Source organism: Pseudophryne corroboree, chromosome 10 (genome assembly GCF_028390025.1).
Source record: "Pseudophryne corroboree isolate aPseCor3 chromosome 10, aPseCor3.hap2, whole genome shotgun sequence".
Lineage (NCBI taxonomy): Eukaryota > Metazoa > Chordata > Amphibia > Anura > Myobatrachidae > Pseudophryne > Pseudophryne corroboree.
In genome coordinates, this window is record NC_086453.1 from 216,304,414 (window position 1) to 216,326,640 (window position 22,227).

Consider the following 22,227-nt stretch of genomic DNA (forward strand, 5'->3'; position numbering starts at 1 on the left):
CCAATCCACTTAAGGGCTGAATGGGTACATCAGGGATGTTATCATGGTACCAATTTTCAAAAATGATAGAAACCTGGGATCCACTATCCACCAAGATCTTGCAGTGGCGTCCATTTATATTAGCAGCCAAAAGGGGAGCAGGTCCCAGCAATCCTTCTGGTAGACTTCCACTCCTCCAGGAATTCCCCATAGCACAGTGACTAACCTCTAGGGGGCCTGTGAGGGGCCCACAGACCGCCCCCGTCCGTTTCCCGACCCCGAACTTTCCGTATTCTGGTTACCACCTGAAGCATTGTCAGTATTTCGATTCCAATTTCTATTCAAGTTGCATTCAAAAGCCCGATGTCCGGTTCTCCCACATCTAAAACATCCTCTATTAAAGTTGTTACTCCCTCTACCTAATCCTCTTACGGGGCTACTGTCGGATATTTGTGGAGAAGTATTCACAGCCTGTGTTGCAATGAATTTGTCAATTTTCTTACTTTGTTCGTCCATCAACTTTAATATCTTCTCTTCAAATGCATTGCTTTCCACTACCGGTTGTATCACCTTGACCTTCTTTACCGTTTTCTCTCTCATTTCTATTAATACCTCTTCTTGTTTGACTTCTTTTAATAGTTCATTAAAGGTAGGAAAGGGTTCTTTAACTCCTGAACATCTTAATTTCTGAGCTACTGGGTCAGTGGTCAAAGCACCCCGCAGTAACTGTTTCATCCGACTTCTGTCCACATCATCCCTTACTATACCTCCTTTATCCACTATCTTATATAGTAGCTTGTCTAACCTGATCAAGAATGCACTCAGCTTTTCCGTCGGTTCCTGGAACGTGTGGTGTAACCTAGAGGTGAGATCTCCCACGTCCTCAAGGGTGCCATATGCATAATCTAATGCCTCAAAGAATGTATCTAAAGTAGCATTAGGATCACTACGTCTAGCAGCTTGTATAATTCCCATAGCCGGCCCTCTCAAGCTTTCTACTACCCTCTGTCTCTTGATTTTATCTGGACACTGCCATTCTTCTACTTGCTGTACCGCCGCTTCTTTCCAGGCCTCATATGTCTCCTCTCCTGTTGGTACAGGTAAAATTCCAGAAAAAATCCGTAACCGCCTATAACTCCCTTCATAATGCCACCTTTCTAACTGAGTGACCACTCTATCCATTATGATCTCAAACTGTCCACCTGTGGCATTTGCACCAGTATCCTGAGCGTCACCCCCTTCACCACCAATATTCCTCTCATCTCTATTAGGGTTGTCTAGAGAGGGCACTGATATATGTGCACTAGTAGCTTCTTCTTCATCCCCCCATATGTTAGGCCACATCACATTCCACCTCCTACCCGTCTCTTCATTTGCTACCACTATCAATGGTATTACATCAGTTTCCAACTCATTTTCTGTTTCTATCAGTACTGCTATTACTCTTCCCAATCCTCCCATCCATTTATCTACAACCCTTGGCCTAATTATTCCATATAACCTGGCTAACCTTTCCACTATCTCTTCATCAGAGAATTCCGAAAAATTCCCTCCCACACTTAAACATTTCTTGGGATCTTTTTTTCTCCTTTGACACCAAGCACTAATATCTTCCCCAGTAAACTTTTCCATTGTTTTATCCTGAATATATTCGTCTCGGCTAAGTGCCTCCAAATGTAACCCTCCCTTACTACCAAGGAATATAGGTTACCTAATAACTAATTGTGCCTCCACCCAGACCAATTGTTTAATAAGGCTTGCCTGGGTAAGCCTCCCCCAATCCCTGTGTTCAAGTGCACTCCCTTAATTAAACCCCACACCACTAATGTTTTACCTGTTCTTTTGCTTGCGTTTCAGGTCTACGGATGAGATTCCAATTCACCTCAACAGACTTGGTAAGTATAAGTACATGCATTTATTTGTCACAAAAGAGTATTTGAAGGCAAACATTTCTTACCAACATAGTAAAACAAATTACATTCCCATCTTGTCCCACTATTTCCCCCTTCTAACGCCTATACAATTTGTTTTGCATGCAATACACAAAAATTACAGTAATATTAGTAAAAGAGTGACCCGGGTACTCAAAAAATTAAGTGCAATGTCTGGGCCCTTAAATTAGTGTACACAAGTAAATACCTTGTATGACATCCAAAGTTAAATGGGCAGAAAGCCACTCGCTTTCTCTTGGATGAGATTTCTCTTTTCCTATTTTTTAGCAGAAGGTTCCTTATATAGTGTAGTATACTAAATAAATCCACACCAAAACTCAGTTATAGGGTGAGTTATAGATGATATCCACTTCATTAATTGTACTAGTTTTCCACATAAAGAACAGCAGGCAATCTCTATGAAACAGTCTGCACAAAGTATCCTGCACTCCGTTACAATTGTCTTTTCTTTCTGAAGTCCTATGTAGTCTAACAGCTGGTATCTTAATAACTGTATCAATCTCTACTGTTGCCGCTGTGATATTTCAAATACTTATAGCATTTGTAAGTGGATGCCCTGTACTCTGCTACAATTGTATCCTTTCCTTGCTGAGTTTCTACCTGATGTAGCAGCTAGTGACCTGTGGCTGCATTAATCTTAGCTGCTTTCACTGCGAAGTTCTCTTTAGGTGATATGATGCAATTTATTAAGTTGCCATAAATATCCTTTGCGACCCTAAGCTGTATTTGTCTCCTTGGGAATGGTGTAGATCCAACTTTGGATTTTAATCTTTTCCCCAAAAGAAGCTGTAGCCTATTGTATTCCACAATGAGTAAGTCTCTTCTAATTCTGCAGGATTTATACTAGAGCTGCCTTTTAAACATAAGTCCTTGTTGAGAAATATTTGAATGCTAAACACTACATGTGTTCACTGTCTCTATTCTTGGTAACTACCACAAGGTTATGACAGTGCTATGACGTCTGTGAGGTATTCAATTCTAGCCACACAGTTAAATTCAAGAAAATATATACGTATCCTCTATATGGCATTTAAGAATAAATATTCAGTGTGGCACAAAAGTCACTACCTCTCCTCTCTGAATAAATACTGATGGATACAGGAAGCTATGTAATAGTAAGTGTGCGGTTCTGTCACAGTTCAAATCTTCCACACTTACTGTACAGCCTGCAGTATTTTCCTGTACTATTTATGTCTTTTATATTATCGAACTATTCCAATGAGCATAACCATATGACAGTTACAGAGGCTATTACTCATTGTATCCACAATCTAAGCCGACAGTCTATTCTGCATATCAAAGTGTACTCAAACAGCTGTAGTGTTAATTGCAGTGTATGTAGCAGTTTTTTTCACTTACAGCACCTCACGATTCTGTTAACACCGTCACACCGCTGTCGCTCCCCCGACTCCTTGTTTAGCCGGCCCCTCAGGCACCTCCTCCACTGCTTACTGGAGCTTCAGCATCTGAACTCCGCCTCTGCCAAGGAAAAGAAGTGGCTATTACCGGCGTCAGTGTTTCTATGGCACCGGCCACTTCTTCCGCTACCTCCGCTGTCACTGGCCGCCAGAGTTTTTCTTTCCCTGGTTACGCCGCCTTCTGCCAGGCTTGACTAGGGACACGGTGGGGTTTACACTTCAGCAGCGCCTCAGCACTGCCGCACCGCCATCGTCTTTTCCGCCCGGCACCCGGAGATCACCGCCAGGTATCCCTCTCTTGCAGCCGCTTCTGTGCCCCGCTCTCCGCTGCCTGGGCTGCCTTGTTCCGGCCGCAACGCCTGAGCTCCAGCGGCCGCTGTGTCTACAGCCCTCAAGCAGCCCTCAGACGTGCGCACTCACAAGGGGATCAGCATCTCCTTTGCCGCTGACAGGGAGCGCTTTTTATATTCTCTCCCATCAGTGGCACGCGACCCCTTAACCTCTCGTGATCCCCCTTTTTTCCCGCTCTGCCCGCGTGAGTCCTTGCTCTATCAGCACGGGGACATTCTGGAAGCTTCCCTAGCTTCTTCCACAGTGCCCCGTGTAGTGTATATTTAACCCCTTCAACACCATAAAAAATGTCTGTCCATCTATATTATATACAGCAGTTCCTATCTCTCTATATTGACACTATTTTATACAAGTTTTACCACATAAATTAATTTATATACACATATAGGTATATCACACCAATATATATCATTATTATATATATATATATATATATACATTATTCACACCATATATATATATATATATATATATATACACATACATACATATATATATACATACATACATATATACATACATATATATATATATATATATATATATATATACATACACACATACATACATACACATACACATACATACACATACACATATGGTTACACTTACCTGTTCCCACAATTCACCTGCCTATTTGTTATTGCTGGTTATATGAGACTGAGATACCTAGAGACAACGCCAGCTTGCTAACCTGTTCCCGCAACTCACCTGCCTATTTGTTATTTCTGGTTATATGAGACTGTGCAATCTAAAGACAACGCCAGCTTGCTTACCTGTTCCTGCAACTCACCTGCCTATTTGTTATTTCTGGTTATATGAGACTGTGCTATCTAAAGACAACGCCAGCTTGCTTACCTGTTCCCACATCTCTCCTGCCTATTTGTTATTGCTGGTTGTACGAGACTGAGCTACCTAGAGACAACGCCAGCTTGCTTACCTGTTCCCGCAATTCACCTGCCTATTTGTTATTGCTGGTTATATGAGACTGTGCAATCTAAAGACAACGCCAGCTTGCTTACCTGTTACTGCAATTCACCTGCTTACTTGTTAATGCTGGTTATATGAGACTGTGTTATATTGAGACAAAGCTAGCTTATTTCAAGGTCTCCTCCTGTTGTGCATTCCAACAAAGAGTTCTAACTGTAATTGCTACATATTCTGTCACTGTCACCTTTAGCATATTATAATAAAATGGAGTTGGATCCTGATCCGTGTATGGTCATTGTGTCTGAGGGGTAAAGCAGATCTGCCTCTCTGATCTTAACCAAACCAGGTTTATTTTACACCCACACTCATTTTAAGTTCCAGCACTGGATTTGTGGGCATTACATGTACATCTCTGAGTCAGGCCTTGAAAAAAATGATAGTCGTGGAGGGGGAGGACTACGCTCACTGAATAAAAGAAAATGGGATGTGGTGCTGCCAAACCTGGAGGTATCCTGGCTCCTGTTTATAACAATATATAATAGGTAATGGTCAGCGCACTCTAAAAAGATGTTAATAAAGATGGACAATCTTCAACACTCACAATTCATGAGAATCATTTAACACATTTCAGTACCTCCATAATCAACACTAATAACATACTGTAGTAGTCTCCCCCTCCCCCCCCCCCCCCCCGCTTGATCTCTCAATCCCTTCCTGTACTTTCCCAGTTCATACCCATCAATCCCAAATACCCTTTTCTTTAGAGTGCGCTGACCATTACCTATTATATATTCTTGAAAAAAAATGAAACACCCAAAAGAGCGCTAACTCTCATTTGGAATCCAAATAAAAGATAATGTTTTGGTAATAAGATTTTAAACCTACCGGACAGTACAAGGAAAGGATTTTTGTAATCCAAGGGCAAGATTCATACCAGCCACACCAATCACACCGTATAACTTGTGATATACTACCCAGTTAACAGTATGAAAAACAACATAGCATCAGTCCAAGACCGATGAAACTATAACATAACCCTTATGTAAGCAATAACTATATACAAGTCTTGCAGAAGTAGTCCGCACTTGGGACGGGCGCCCAGCATCCTCTACGGACTATGAGAAAAAGATTTACCGGTAGGTTTAAAATCTTATTTTCTCTAACGTCCTAGAGGATGCTGGGACTCCATAAGGACCATGGGGATTATACCAAAGCTCCCAAACGGGCGGGAGAGTGCGGATGACTCTGCAGCACCGATTGAGCAAACAGGAGGTCCTCATCAGCCAGGGTATCAACCTTATAGAACTTTGCAAAGGTGTTTGACCCCGACCAAGTAGCAGCTCGGCACAGCTGTAGCGCCGAGACCCCTCGGGCAGCCGCCCAAGAAGAGCCCACCTTGCTAGTGGAATGGGCCTTAACCGATTTTGGTAACGGCAATCCTGCCGTAGAATGCGCCTGCTGAATCGTGTTCCAGATCCAGCGAGCAATAGTCTGCTGTGAAGCAGTGCCGCCAACCTTGTTGGCTGCATACAGGACAAACAGTGCTTCTGTTTTTCTGATCCTAGCCATTCTGGCCACGTAAATTTTCAAAGCCCTGACCACATCAAGGGACTCGGAATCCTCCAAGTCACGCATAGCCACAGGCACGACAATAGGTTGGTTCATATGAAAGGATGAGACCACCTTAGGCAGGAATTGAGGACGGGTCCGCAATTCCGCTCTATCCATATGGAAAACCAGATAGGGGCTTTTATGTGATAAAGCCGCCAATTCCGAAACTCGCCTAGCCGAAGCCAAGGCTAACAACATGACCACCTTCCAGGTGAGATATTTCAACTCCACTGTCTTAAGTGGTTCAAACCAATGTGACTTAAGGAAACTTAACACCACGTTAAGGTCCCAAGGAGCCACCGGAGGTACAAAAGGAGGCTGAATATGCAGTACTCCCTTCACAAAAGTCTGTACTTCAGGTAATGAGGCCAATTCCTTTTGAAAGAAAATGGATAAGGCCGAAATCTGAACTTTTAATGGAGCCTAATTTTAGGCCCAAATTCACTCCAGTTTGTAGGAAGTGAAGAAAACGGCCCAGGTAGAATTCTTCCGTAGGAGCATTCCTGGCCTCACACCAAGAAACATATTTTCTCCATATTCGGTGATAATGTTTAGATGTCACGTCCTTCCTAGCCTTTATTAGCGTAGGAATGACCTCATCCGGAATACCTTTTTCCGCTAGGATCCGGCGTTTTACCGGATAGTTTGGATCCCTTTCAATTCGCATATAGAGCAAATAGATCAACCGATGATGCTGCTCTCACTTTACTTCACCACGTGCTCACCCATTTAGAAAATAGGAATTCCTCCGTAAGAATTTTATTTGTAGACTACAGTTCGGCTTTTAATACTGTTATTCCCACTTCTTTAGTTAATAAACTGACTGTTAGGTTTGGACAGTTTTGTCTGCAGATGGATTTTTGATTTTCTAACAGACAGGCCGCAGGCAGTCAGGACTAATAATAAAATTACTAGTGAGGTAATGATTAGCACTGGTGTCCCACAGGGATGTGTGTTGAGTCCGTTACTCTATTCTTTGTTCACCTGTGATTGCGTTTCAAAGTCAGATTCTGTGCATATTATCAAATTTGTAGACGATATTGCCATCGTGGGTCTCATTGGTGGAAATGATGACTCACAATTTATATCTGAAGTAGGTAGGTTGAAGGAGTGGAGTCAAGAAAATCATTTGATACTTAATGTCAAAAAGACTAAGGAGATGATTATCGACTTTAGAATTAAAAATAGGTATATTTATGGTCCCCTAGTTTTAGATAAGCAAGAGGTGGAGATTGTAACATCTTTTAGATTTTTAGGCTTGACTATATTTAATTATTTGTCATGGAATTCTCATGTTAATGCTGCTACAAAGAAAGCTCAACAGCGTTTATATTTTCTTAGGAAGATGCGATCAGCAGGTATAAAAGAGGTAATTTTAATTAATTTTTATTCATGTATTATCGAAAGTGTTCTTACTTATGGTATTTTAGCCTGGTTTGGAAACTGTAGTATTATAGAGCGTAAGTCGTTGGAAAGAATTGTGAAAACTGCTGGCAAGATAATTGGTTTACAATTGCCTAGTATTCAGTCTGTTTATGAGAAGAGGCTCCTTGCGAAGGCTGGGAGTATACTGGGTGATGCGACTCATCCTAATTATGGAATGTTCACTCTGCTTCCCTCAAACTCTCGCTATAGATCGATATTGTGTAAGACCAGCCGGCTGAAAGATAGCTTTTTCCCTAGGGCTATAACAATGCTTAATGGTTTTAAATGTAGATAGGATTGCTGTAGCTGTCTATGTGTTACCATGTTCTTATGGCTTTCTTTTAAAGTATCTTATGGTATTATTCTTGTGTTGTACATATTTTGTGGTGTTTGTTCTTTTGCTTACATGAAAATTTCATTGATTGTTCATGCGTTGAATATTTAATGACAATAAAACCAAATTCCAATTCCAATGCCGTCAAACGCAGCCGCGGTAAGTCTTGGAACAGACAGGAACCTTGTTGTAACAAGTCCTGCCTTAGAGGAAGAGGCCACGGATCTTCTGTGAGCATTTCTTGCAGATCCGGATACCATGTCCTTCGTGGCCAATCTGGAACAATGAGAATTGTTCTCACTCCTCTTTTTTCTTATTATCCTCAACACCTTGGGTATGAGAGGAAGAGGAGGAAACACATATACCGACTGGAACACCCACGGTGTCACTAGGGCGTCCACAGCTACCGCCTGAGGGTCTCTTGACCTGGCGCAATACCTTTGTAGCTTTTTGTTGAGACGGGATGTCATCATGTCTATTTGGGGTAATCCCCACCGACTTGCAATCTGCGCGAAGACTTCCTGATGAAGTCCCCACTCTCCCGGATGCAGAGCATGTCTGCTGAGGAAGTCTGCTTCCCAGTTGTCCATTCCCGGAATGAACACTGCTGACAGAGCGCTTACATGATTCTCCACCCAGCGAAGAACTCTGGTGGCTTCCGCCATTGCCACTCTGCTCCTTGTGCCGCCTTGGCGGTTTACATGAGCTACTGCGGTTATGTTGTCTGACTGGGTCAGAACTGGTCGATTGCGAAGTAAGATCTCCGCTTGACGTAGGGCGTTGTATATGGCCCTTAGTTCCAGGATGTTGATGTGAAGACAAGTCTCTTAACTTGTCCAAAGTCCTTGGAAATTTCTTCCCTGTGCGACCTCTCCCCAACCTCGGAGGCTCGCGTCCGTGGTCACCAGGATCCAGTCCTGAATGCCGAAGCTGCAGTCCTCTAGGTGAGCACTGTTTAGCCACCACAGGAGAGATACTCTGGCCCTGGGGGACAGGGTGATCCGCTGATGCAATTGCAGATACGAACCGGACCATTTGTCCAATAGGTCCCATTGGAAGGCCCTTGAATGGAATCTGCCGTATGGAATGGCTTCGTATGTTGCCACCATCTTTCCCAGAACTTGAGTGCAATGATGTACTGACACTTGTTTTGGTTTCAACAAGTTCATGACTAGAGTCATGATTTCCTGCGCTCTTCCCTTCGGAAGAAAAACCCTTTTCTGGTCTGTGTCCAGAATCATGCCCAAGAAGGGCAGACGAGTTGTAGGATTCAGCTGCGACTTTGGAATATTGAGAATCCAGCCGTGTCACTGTAACACATTCAGTGAAAGTGATACGCTGCTCAGCAACTTCTCCCGTGATCTCGCTTTTATGAGGAGATCGTCCAAGTACGGGATAATTGTGACACCCTGCTTGCACAGGAGCACCATCATTTCCGCCATTACCTTGGTGAAAATTCTCGGGGCCGTGGAAAGCGCAAACGGCAACGTCTGAAATTGGTAATGACAATCCTGTACCGCAAATCTCAGGTACGCCTGATGAGGAGGATATATGGGGACATGCAGGTATGCATCCTTTATGTCCAGAGATACCAAAAAAATCTCCCTCTTCTAGGCTGGCGATGACCGCCCTGAGTGATTCCATCTTGAACTTGAACCGTTTTAAGTAAAGGTTCAGGGATTTTAAATTTAAAATGGGTCTGACCGAACCGTCTGGTTTCGGAACCACAAACAGAGTTGAGTAGTACCCCTGCCCTCTTTGAAGCAGGGGAACCTCTACCACCACTTGTTGCAGACACAATTTGTGAATCGCATGTAACACTATCTCCCTTTCCAAGGGTTGTTTCGTTAGGGACGATTTGAAAAACCGGCGAGGAGGCACTCTTCGAATTCCAGCTTGTAATCCTGGGAAACAATTTCTATTGCCCATGGATCCACCTGTGAGTGGACCCAGACGTGGCTGAACAGTTGAAGAAGTGCCCCCACAGGAGCTGACTCCCTCAGGGGAGCCCCAGCGTCATGCGGTGGATTTAGCAGAGGCCGGGGAGGACTTCTGTTCCTGGGAACTAGCTGTGTTGTGCAGCTTTTTCCCTCTGCCCTTACCTCTGGCAAGAAAGGATGATCCACATGCTCTCTTGTTTTTATTGGAACGAAAGGACTGCATTTGATAATGAGGCGCTTTCTTAGATTGTGAGGGAATATATGGCAAAAAATTTGATTTACCTGCCGTAGCCGTGGAGACGAGATCCGAGAGGCCACCCTTGTAAAGCAACAACTCCATATGCCTCTTTTAGTCGGCATCACCTGTCCATTGCATGTTCCACATGACACGTCTAGCAGAAATCGACATAGCGTTGACTCTAGAACCCAGTAGACTAACGTCCCTTTGGGCATGTCTTATATATATATATATATATATATATATATATAAGACAACATCTTTTACACATATATATATATATGTATATATATATATATATATATAAGACAACATCTTTTACACACATATATATAAGTTTGAGATGTGATCAGAAAGTGGGTGACTTTCTGATCACATCTCAAACTTATAAAAGATAAGCTACTTCTCCTCACCTCTTACTGTATTTTATCGTATGCATTTTTGATTTTAAAAGAATTTTTTTTTTTATATAACAAAAATTTTTATTTTTTTATTTTAGTGTTATTATGTACTTTTATGAATTTTGATATATGTACCCTGATATATTCTTTAGCATAAACCCCCTCCCCTTTTTACTTCTTTTTTGTACCAATCCAGCGATTTTTACATTTTATTGCATGTTACTCCTCCCCCCTTTTTTTAGTGCTTTGTACTCCTAAATATTAAATTTTATTATTTATTAGTACCTGTTGTACTTAATCATTGATTAGACACCTCGGTCGCTTGTAATACCTCATCCCACCCCCCACACATATATATATATATATATATATATATATACTAGGGACAATAACATGGCATCCTTATCTAGGGTTTCAATCTCCGCTGATAAGGTATCTGTCTACGCTGCTACAGCACTATAACCCCATGCCGACACAATCGCCGGTCTGAGTAGTGTACCAGAATGTGTGTAAATGGACTTCAAAGTACTTTTACTGCATGCTATCTGCAGGATCCCTGAGGATAGCTGTAAAGTCAGCGCTACCTTTTGGGTAAACGTGTCAATGCCTTGTACACCCTAGGGGAAGATTCCCATCGTATCCTGGCCCCATTAGGGAAAGGATACTCCCTGAGAATTGTTTTTTTGGGAAGCTGCAGCTTCTTGTCTGGAGATTCCCGCTCTTTTTCTTCATGAGAGGAGGGAAATTTACCTCAGCTTTCTTCCCCTTAAACATGTGTACCCTCGTGTCAGGGACAGATGAGTCATCAGTGATATGCAAAACATCTTTTATTACAGCAATCATATATTGAATACTTTTCTGCCAGTTTTGGCTGTGGTTTGCATTATTGTAGTCGACACTGGAGTCAGACTCCGTGTCGATATCTGTGTCTATTATTTTGGATAGTGAGCGTTGTGAGACTCTGAAGGTCTCTGTGACATAGGGACAGACATGGGTAGATTCCCTGTCTGTTCTCTAATCTTTTGTGTAATAAATTCATCTTAGCACTTAATTTCACATATCCAATCAGGCGTCGGCGTTGTCGACGGAGACACCACACACACATTTGCTCCATCTCCTCCTTAGGAGGGCCTTTTACCTCAGACATTATCGACACACACGTACCGACACACCACACACTCAGGCAATGCTGTACTGAAGACAGTTCCCCCACAAGGCCCTTTGGAGAGACAGAGAGAGAGTATGCCAGCACACACCCCAGCGCAATATGACCTGGGAAAAACACAGCAATTTAATGTTTACCCCGTAGCGCTGTTATTATCTGCGCCGAATTATGTGCCCCCCCCTCTTCTTTAAAACCCTCTCTTCTACCGTGGTATAAGCAGGGGAGAGTCCGGGGAGCTTCCTCTCAGCGGTGCGGTGGAGAAAAACATGGCGCTGATGAGTGCTGAGGGAGAAGCACCGCCCCCTCGGCGGCGGGCTTCAGTCCCGCTAAAAGTGTAAAATTGGTGGGGGCTCATGCATATATACAGTGTCCAGCTGTATATATGCTCTCTTTTGCCAAATAAGAGGTTTATATTGCTGCCCAGGGCGCCCCCCCCCTGCGCCCTGCACCCTTACAGTGACTGCCGTTTGTGAGGTGTATGGGAGCAATGGCGCACAGCTGCAGTGCTGTGCGTTACCTCAGTGAAGATCAATGAAGTCTTCTGCCGCCTCTGAATCTTTTCCTCTCACCCGGCTTCTATCTTCCGGCTCTGTGAGGAGGACGGCGGCGCGGCTCCGGGACGAACTCCAGGGTGAGACCTGTGTTCTGACTTCCTCTGGAGCTAATGGTGTCCAGTAGCCTAAGAAACAGAGTCCTGAAACTCAGAGAAGTGGGTCTGTTTCTCTCTCCTCAGTCCCTCGATGCAGGGAGTCTGTTGCCAGCAGGCTCCCTGAAAATAAAAAACCTAACAAAAATGCTTTCTTACAGGAAACTCAGGAGAGCTCCTGAAATGCACCCAGCTCCTCTGGGCACAGTATCAAACTGAGGTCTGGAGGAGGGGCATAGAGGGAGGAGCCAGTGCACACCCAGAGTCAAAGTCTTTCTTAAAGTGCCCATGTCTCCTGCGGAGCCCGTCTATCCCAATGGTCCTTACGGAGTCCCAGCATCCTCTAGGACGTTAGAGAAAACAAGTTTACTACAGTACATTCAATATAACATATATCAAACATTACATAAAAAATGTAATTACATTAATAAGAGCCATACATATAGTATATCACACCCAAATATTGAATTGGTTTAAGGCATTGCATTCAAGTCGGTGTCGGATTTTAACTACGGGCTGCAGTACCGCCAGTCCACCACCCACAGTCCCTAGAAGCCAGCTGGTTTGGTAACTTGTGTGCATGCACGGGAACGCGATCCTGTGCATCTACACAATGGGCCCAATTCAGACTTGATCGCGGGGCTGCGTTTACTTTTCGTACAGCGGGCGATCAGGTCTAAACTGTGCATGCGTATGCACTGCAATGCTCAGCGATGGGTTTGTGCGAATAATCTATTTGCATGGGTGATCACAAGGAGATTGACAGGAAGAAGCCGTTTGTGGGTGTCAACTGACCGTTTTCTGGGAGTGGTTGGAAAAACGCAGGCGTGTCCTTGCGTTTGCAGGGAGGGTTCCTGATGTCAATTCTGATCCCGGACAGGCTGAAGTGTTCACAGCGGCTGAGTAAGTCCTGGGCTACTCAAAGACTGCACAAAATTTGTTTGTACAGCTCTGCTACACATGCGTTCGCACACTTGCAAAGCAAAAATACACTCCCCTATGTGCGGCGAATATGCGAACGCAGGACTGCAAAAAAAACCTAGCGAGCGAATAGGTCTGAATTAGGCCCAATTACAGACCCACTGGCCATAAAAGCTTGGATCTGCCGCCGTTTTAGCTATAAGGCTAAGTTGAACCAGCAAGTGTTTTCCAGGCTGTAAGTAATTTGGGCCATTTATAAGCCTGTTGATGATTTTTATGTCATTTTAGGGTCATTTGAAATTACTGACAGAAAGACCCACATATACCTGTCCCACATTATTTAGCACATTGGGGGTAATTCAGACCTGAACGTTTTTTGCATCCCTGCGATCAGGTAGTCGCCACCTACAGGGGGAGGGTATGGTGTGTGTGCAGGTGTGTGATCGCATGTGTAGCAGAGCTGCACAAACATAAGTTTGTCAGTTTCTGCTCAGCCCAGTACTCTGCTGCTACCGATGATAGGGGCCGGAGCTGACGTCAGAAACCCTCCCTCCAAACGCCTGGTACCCCCTGTGTTTTCCCGGACACTCCTTTAAAACGGTCAGCTGCCAACCACATACGCCCTCTTCCTGTCAATCTTCTTGCATTCGCCAGTGGGTTCTGAATTTTCGCACCATCCCGTCGCTGATTGGGGATCCCTGTTGCTGCAGTCCGTCGTGCCTGCGCATTGCGACGCATACGCATGCGCAGTTCAGATCTGATCGCAGGCTGTGAGAAAACGCAGCCTAGCGATCAGGTCTGAATCGGCCCCATTATTCTGCGGTCATCTAATTTTGGGCCAAGTTATGCTAATTAAAAACTTGTAAGTGCCTTATTCATCCTTCAGGGAATGGATCCTGGGTTGGTTGTTCCAGGTGTTTTAAATAGAGATGAGCGGGTTCGGTTTCTCTGAATCCGAACCCGCCAGAACTTCATGTTTTTTTTCACGAGTCCGAGCGACTCGGATCTTCCCGCCTTGCTCGGTTAACCCGAGCGCGCCCGAACGTCATCATGACGCTGTCGGATTCTCGCGAGGCTCGGATTCTATCGCGAGACTCGGATTCTATATAAGGAGCCGCGCGTCGCCGCCATTTTCACACGTGCATTGAGATTGATAGGGAGAGGACGTGGCTGGCGTCCTCTCCGTTTAGACACTTGATTTACTAATTTTGGGGAGCATTAGGAGTACTCAGTAGTGTACAGTGCAGAGTTTTGCTGATAGTGACCAGTGACCACCACTTTTATTTATAATCCGTTCTCTGCCTGAAAAAAGCGATACACAGCACACAGTGACTCAGTCACATACATACCATATCTGTGTGCACTGCTCAGGCTCAGGCAAGTGTGCTGCATCATCTATATATATTATATATCTGTCTGACTGCTCAGCTCACACAGCTTATAATTGTGGGGGAGACTGGGGAGCACTACTGCAGTGCCAGTTATAGGTTATAGCAGGAGCCAGGAGTACATAATATTATATTAAAATTAAACAGTGCACACTTTTGCTGCAGGAGTGCCACTGCCAGTGTGACTAGTGACCAGTGACCTGACCACCAGTATATAATATTAGTAGTATACTATCTCTTTATCAACCAGTCTATATTAGCAGCAGACACAGTACAGTGCGGTAGTTCACGGCTGTGGCTACCTCTGTGTCGGCACTCGGCAGCCCGTCCATAATTGTATATACCAGTGACCTAACCGTGGTTTTTTTTTCTTTCTTTATACATACATACTAGTTACGAGTATACTATCTCTTTATCAACCAGTCTATATATTAGCAGCAGACACAGTACAGTGCGGTAGTTCACGGCTGTGGCTACCTCTGTGTCGGCACTCGGCAGCCCGTCCATAATTGTATATACCAGTGACCTAACCGTGGTTTTTTTTTCTTTCTTTATACATACATACTAGTTACGAGTATACTATCTCTTTATCAACCAGTCTATATATTAGCAGCAGACACAGTACAGTGCGGTAGTTCACGGCTGTGGCTACCTCTGTGTCGGCACTCGGCAGCCCGTCCATAATTGTATATACCACCTAACCGTGGTTTTTTTTTCTTTCTTTATACATACATACTAGTTACGAGTATACTATCTCTTTATCAACCAGTCTATATATTAGCAGCAGACACAGTACAGTGCGGTAGTTCACGGCTGTGGCTACCTCTGTGTCGGCACTCGGCAGCCCGTCCATAATTGTATATACCAGTGACCTAACCGTGGTTTTTTTTTCTTTCTTTATACATACATACTAGTTACGAGTATACTATCTCTTTATCAACCAGTCTATATATTAGCAGCAGACACAGTACAGTGCGGTAGTTCACGGCTGTGGCTACCTCTGTGTCGGCACTCGGCAGCCCGTCCATAATTGTATATACCAGTGACCTAACCGTGGTTTTTTTTTCTTTCTTTATACATACATACTAGTTACGAGTATACTATCTCTTTATCAACCAGTCTATATATTAGCAGCAGACACAGTACAGTGCGGTAGTTCACGGCTGTGGCTACCTCTGTGTCGGCACTCGGCAGCCCGTCCATAATTGTATATACCAGTGACCTAACCGTGGTTTTTTTTTTCTTTCTTTATACATACATACTAGTTACGAGTATACTATCTCTTTATCAACCAGTCTATATATTAGCAGCAGACACAGTACAGTGCGGTAGTTCATGGCTGTGGCTACCTCTGTATCGGCACTCGGCAGCCCGTCCATAATTGTATATACCACCTAACCGTGGTTTTTTTTTCTTTCTCTATACATACATACTAGTTACGAGTATACTATCTCTTTATCAACCAGTCTATATATTAGCAGCAGACACAGTACAGTGCGGTAGTTCACGGCTGTGGCTACCTCTGTGTCGGCACTCGGCAGCCCGTCCATAATTGTATATACCACCTAACCGTGGTTTTTTTTTCTTTCTTTATACATACATACTAGTTACGAGTATACTATCTCTTTATCAACCAGTCTATATATTAGCAGCAGACACAGTACAGTGCGGTAGTTCACGGCTGTGGCTACCTCTGTGTCGGCACTCGGCAGCCCGTCCATAATTGTATATACCACCTAACCGTGGTTTTTTTTTCTTTCTTTATACATACATACTAGTTACGAGTATACTATCTCTTTATCAACCAGTCTATATATTAGCAGCAGACACAGTACAGTGCGGTAGTTCACGGCTGTGGCTACCTCTGTGTCGGCACTCGGCAGCCCGTCCATAATTGTATATACCACCTAACCGTGGTTTTTTTTTCTTTCTTTATACATACATACTAGTTACGAGTATACTATCTCTTTATCAACCAGTCTATATATTAGCAGCAGACACAGTACAGTCGGTAGTTCACGGCTGTGGCTACCTCTGTGTCGGCACTCGGCAGCCCGTCCATAATTGTATACTAGTATCCAATCCATCCATCTCCATTGTTTACCTGAGGTGCCTTTTAGTTGTGCCTATTAAAATATGGAGAACAAAAATGTTGAGGTTCCAAAATTAGGGAAAGATCAAGATCCACTTCCACCTCGTGCTGAAGCTGCTGCCACTAGTCATGGCCGAGACGATGAAATGCCAGCAACGTCGTCTGCCAAGGCCGATGCCCAATGGCATAGTACAGAGCATGTCAAAACCAAAACACCAAATATCAGTAAAAAAAGGACTCCAAAACCTAAAATAAAATTGTCGGAGGAGAAGCGTAAACTTGCCAATATGCCATTTACCACACGGAGTGGCAAGGAACGGCTGAGGCCCTGGCCTATGTTCATGGCTAGTGGTTCAGCTTCACATGAGGATGGAAGCACTCAGCCTCTCGCTAGAAAACTGAAAAGACTCAAGCTGGCAAAAGGCAAAGCACCGCAAAGAACTGTGCGTTCTTTGAAATCCCAAATCCACAAGGAGAGTCCAATTGTGTCGGTTGCGATGCCTGACCTTCCCAACACTGGACGTGAAGAGCATGCGCCTTCCACCATTTGCACGCCCCCTGCAAGTGCTGGAAGGAGCACCCGCAGTCCAGTTCCTGATAGTCAGATTGAAGATGTCAGTGTTGAAGTACACCAGGATGAGGAGGATATGGGTGTTGCTGGCACTGGGGAGGAAATTGACCAGGAGGATTCTGATGGTGAGGTGGTTTGTTTAAGTCAGGCACCCGGGGAGACACCTGTTGTCCGTGGGAGGAATATGGCCGTTGACATGCCAGGTGAAAATACCAAAAAAATCAGCTCTTCGGTGTGGAGGTATTTCACCAGAAATGCGGACAACAGGTGTCAAGCCGTGTGTTCCCTTTGTCAAGCTGTAATAAGTAGGGGTAAGGACGTTAACCACCTCGGAACATCCTCCCTTATACGTCACCTGCAGCGCATTCATAATAAGTCAGTGACAAGTTCAAAAACTTTGGGTGACAGCGGAAGCAGTCCACTGACCAGTAAATCCCTTCCTCTTGTAACCAAGCTCACGCAAACCACCCCACCAACTCCCTCAGTGTCAATTTCCTCCTTCCCCAGGAATGCCAATAGTCCTGCAGGCCATGTCACTGGCAAGTCTGACGAGTCCTCTCCTGCCTGGGATTCCTCCGATGCATCCTTGCGTGTAACGCCTACTGCTGCTGGCGCTGCTGTTGTTGCCGCTGGGAGTCGATGGTCATCCCAGAGGGGAAGTCGTAAGCCCACTTGTACTACTTCCAGTAAGCAATTGACTGTTCAACAGTCCTTTGCGAGGAAGATGAAATATCACAGCAGTCATCCTACTGCAAAGCGGATAACTGAGTCCTTGACAACTATGTTGGTGTTAGACGTGCGTCCGGTATCCGCCGTTAGTTCACAGGGAACTAGACAATTTATTGAGGCAGTGTGCCCCCGTTACCAAATACCATCTAGGTTCCACTTCTCTAGGCAGGCGATACCGAGAATGTACACGGACGTCAGAAAAAGACTCACCAGTCTCCTAAAAAATGCAGTTGTACCCAATGTCCACTTAACCACGGACATGTGGACAAGTGGAGCAGGGCAGGGTCAGGACTATATGACTGTGACAGCCCACTGGGTAGATGTATGGACTCCCGCCGCAAGAACAGCAGCGGCGGCACCAGTAGCAGCATCTCGCAAACGCCAACTCTTTCCTAGGCAGGCTACGCTTTGTATCACCGCTTTCCAGAATACGCACACAGCTGAAAACCTCTTACGGCAACTGAGGAAGATCATCGCGGAATGGCTTACCCCAATTGGACTCTCCTGTGGATTTGTGGCATCGGACAACGCCAGCAATATTGTGTGTGCATTAAATATGGGCAAATTCCAGCACGTCCCATGTTTTGCACATACCTTGAATTTGGTGGTGCAGAATTTTTTAAAAAACGACAGGGGCGTGCAAGAGATGCTGTCGGTGGCCAGAAAAATTGCGGGACACTTTCGGCGTACAGGCACCACGTACAGAAGACTGGAGCACCACCAAAAACTACTGAACCTGCCCTGCCATCATCTGAAGCAAGAAGTGGTAACGAGGTGGAATTCAACCCTCTATATGCTTCAGAGGTTGGAGGAGCAGCAAAAGGCCATTCAAGCCTATACAATTGAGCACGATATAGGAGATGGAATGCACCTGTCTCAAGTGCAGTGGAGAATGATTTCAACGTTGTGCAAGGTTCTGATGCCCTTTGAACTTGCCACACGTGAAGTCAGTTCAGACACTGCCAGCCTGAGTCAGGTCATTCCCCTCATCAGGCTTTTGCAGAAGAAGCTGGAGGCATTGAAGAAGGAGCTAAAAGGGAGCGATTCCGCTAGGCATGTGGGACTTGTGGATGCAGCCCTTAATTCGCTTAACAAGGATTCACGGGTGGTCAATCTGTTGAAATCAGAGCACTACATTTTGGCCACCGTGCTCGATCCTAGATTTAAAGCCTACCTTGGATCTCTCTTTCCGGCAGACACAGGTCTGCTGGGGTTGAAAGACCTGCTGGTGACAAAATTGTCAAGTCAAGCGGAACGCGACCTGTCAACATCTCCTCCTTCACATTCTCCCGCAACTGGGGGTGCGAGGAAAAGGCTCAGAATTCCGAGCCCACCCGCTGGCGGTGATGCAGGGCAGTCTGGAGCGACTGCTGATGCTGACATCTGGTCCGGACTGAAGGACCTGACAACGATTACGGACATGTCGTCTACTGTCACTGCATATGATTCTCTCAACATTGATAGAATGGTGGAGGATTATATGAGTGACCGCATCCAAGTAGGCACGTCACACAGTCCGTACTTATACTGGCAGGAAAAAGAGGCAATTTGGAGGCCCTTGCACAAACTGGCTTTATTCTACCTAAGTTGCCCTCCCACAAGTGTGTACTCCAAAAGAGTGTTTAGTGCCGCCGCTCACCTTGTCAGCAATCGGCGTACGAGGTTACATCCAGAAAATGTGGAGAAGATGATGTTCATTAAAATGAATTATAATCAATTCCTCCGCGGAGACATTGACCAGCAGCAATTGCCTCCACAAAGTACACAGGGAGCTGAGATGGTGGATTCCAGTGGGGACGAATTGATAATCTGTGAGGAGGGGGATGTACACGGTGATATATCGGAGGGTGAAGATGAGGTGGACATCTTGCCTCTGTAGAGCCAGTTTGTGCAAGGAGAGATTAATTGCTTCTTTTTTGGGGGGGGTCCAAACCAACCCGTCATATCAGTCACAGTCGTGTGGCAGACCCTGTCACTGAAATGATGGGTTGGTTAAAGTGTGCATGTCGTGTTTTGTTTATATAACATAAGGGTGGGTGGGAGGGCCCAAGGATAATTCCATCTTGCACCTCTTTTTTCTTTTCTTTTTCTTTGCATCATGTGCTGATTGGGGAGGGTTTTTTGGAAGGGACATCCTGCGTGACACTGCAGTGCCACTCCTAGATGGGCCCGGTGTTTGTGTCGGCCACTAGGGTCGCTAATCTTACTCACACAGCTACCTCATTGCGCCTCTTTTTTTCTTTGCGTCATGTGCTGTTTGGGGAGGGTTTTTTGGAAGGGACATCCTGCGTGACACTGCAGTGCCACTCCTAGATGTGCCCGGTGTTTGTGTCGGCCACTAGGGTCGCTAATCTTACTCACACAGCTACCTCATTGCGCCTCTTTTTTCTTTGCGTCATGTGCTGTTTGGGGAGGGTTTTTTGGAAGGGACATCCTGCGTGACACTGCAGTGCCACTCCTAGATGGGCCCGGTGTTTGTGTCGGCCACTAGGGTCGCTAATCTTACTCACACAGTCAGCTACCTCATTGCGCCTCTTTTTTTCTTTGCGTCATGTGCTGTTTGGGGAGGGTTTTTTGGAAGGGCCATCCTGCGTGACACTGCAGTGCCACTCCTAGATGGGCCCGGTGTTTGTGTCGGCCACTAGGGTCGCTAATCTTACTCACACAGCTACCTCATTGCGCCTCTTTTTTTCTTTGCGTCATGTGCTGTTTGGGGAGGGTTTTTTGGAAGGGCCATCCTGCGTGACACTGCAGTGCCACTCCTAGATGGGCCCGGTGTTTGTGTCGGCCACTAGGGTCGCTAATCTTACTCACACAGCTACCTCATTGCGCCTCTTTTTTTCTTTGCGTCATGTGCTGTTTGGGGAGGGTTTTTTGGAAGGGACATCCTGCGTGACACTGCAGTGCCACTCCTAGATGGGCCCGGTGTTTGTGTCGGCCACTAGGGTCGCTTATCTTACTCACACAGCGACCTCGGTGCAAATTTTAGGACTAAAAATAATATTGTGAGGTGTGAGGTATTCAGAATAGACTGAAAATGAGTGTAAATTATGGTTTTTGAGGTTAATAATACTTTGGGATCAAAATGACCCCCAAATTCTATGATTTAAGCTGTTTTTTAGTGTTTTTGGAAAAAAACACCCGAATCCAAAACACACCCGAATCCGACAAAAATAATTCGGTGAGGTTTTGCCAAAACGCGTTCGAACCCAAAACACGGCCGCGGAACCGAACCCAAAACCAAAACACAAAACCCGAAAAATTTCAGGCGCTCATCTCTAGTTTTAAATGAACCTATGACCTTATTCAGAGATAGAAGCAGATCGCAGCATACCCAACCAAATCTGCGTCGATCTCCTCAAATGCTGGGGGCTGCCCAGCATGGGGCAAGGCCATCCAGCATGTGTGAGGCCGCCTCCGGATGCGTCCGCATTTAGATTGCGTATGCATCGTAACTAAGGTTGACCCCTGGCTGCGCTGTCAGGCGGTCAGCTGCCATTAGTTTAATCAGAGTGGCTGCGTGTGACGTCATGCAGCTCCCTGAAACTGTTCCCGGTCTGCCCCCGTTTGGGCCATCCCGCCCCTCCATTGCTGCTCTCTACAGTCAATCACATTGCAGTCGCATCCATCGGGAGTGCAACTGCAATGTGTGGGGTCGCGCAGCCGCAATGTGGCCACTGCGCATGCACAGTTTGCCTCCATCAGCAAACTGTGCTGTGGGCCTCATCAGCAGCCGGGTCTGAATAACCCCCCAAGTCCTGACATTTTTACCTTAAAATAGGGATTTTTCCCTACTTTTCAACTGCTCAGGTGATGCAAATGTTAACACTCTTAAATGAGTTAACAAAGCTAATTTTGAATTTGGAGCATAATATTAAATATTCCAAATATCAGCATGCAATAGGGGTCATTCCGACCCGATTGCACGCTGCAGTTGTTCGCAGCGCAGCGATCGGGTGAGAACTGCACATGCGCCGCAGAGCGCTGGCGCATGCCAGATGACCGAAGGCCATCATTACCTAGCGATCGCCTCTGCCTGATTGACAGGCAAGGCGGTCGCTGGGCGGGAGGGGGTGGCGCGGCTGCGTTTGGCCGCTGTTTTCGGAGCTCGGTCCGGCCAATGCAGGCGTGGCCGG

The 22,227-nt window shown here is 45.4% G+C and overlaps 1 protein-coding gene across 1 annotated transcript; it reads right to left on the reverse strand.

Moving 5' to 3' along the window:
- Positions 1-207: 207 nt before the first annotated feature.
- Positions 208-1,611, reverse strand: LOC134965269 (paraneoplastic antigen Ma1 homolog). Its single transcript, XM_063941758.1, has one exon. The coding sequence runs from the start codon at positions 1,609-1,611 to the stop codon at positions 208-210; it is 1,404 nt and encodes a 467-aa protein (XP_063797828.1).
- Positions 1,612-22,227: the final 20,616 nt, after the last annotated feature.

What these genes read in the sequence shown, in the direction of transcription:
- LOC134965269 (XM_063941758.1), bottom strand. Translation starts at nt 1,611, where the DNA reads ATGGAAAAGTTTACTGGGGAAGATATTAGTGCTTGGTGTCAAAGGAGA.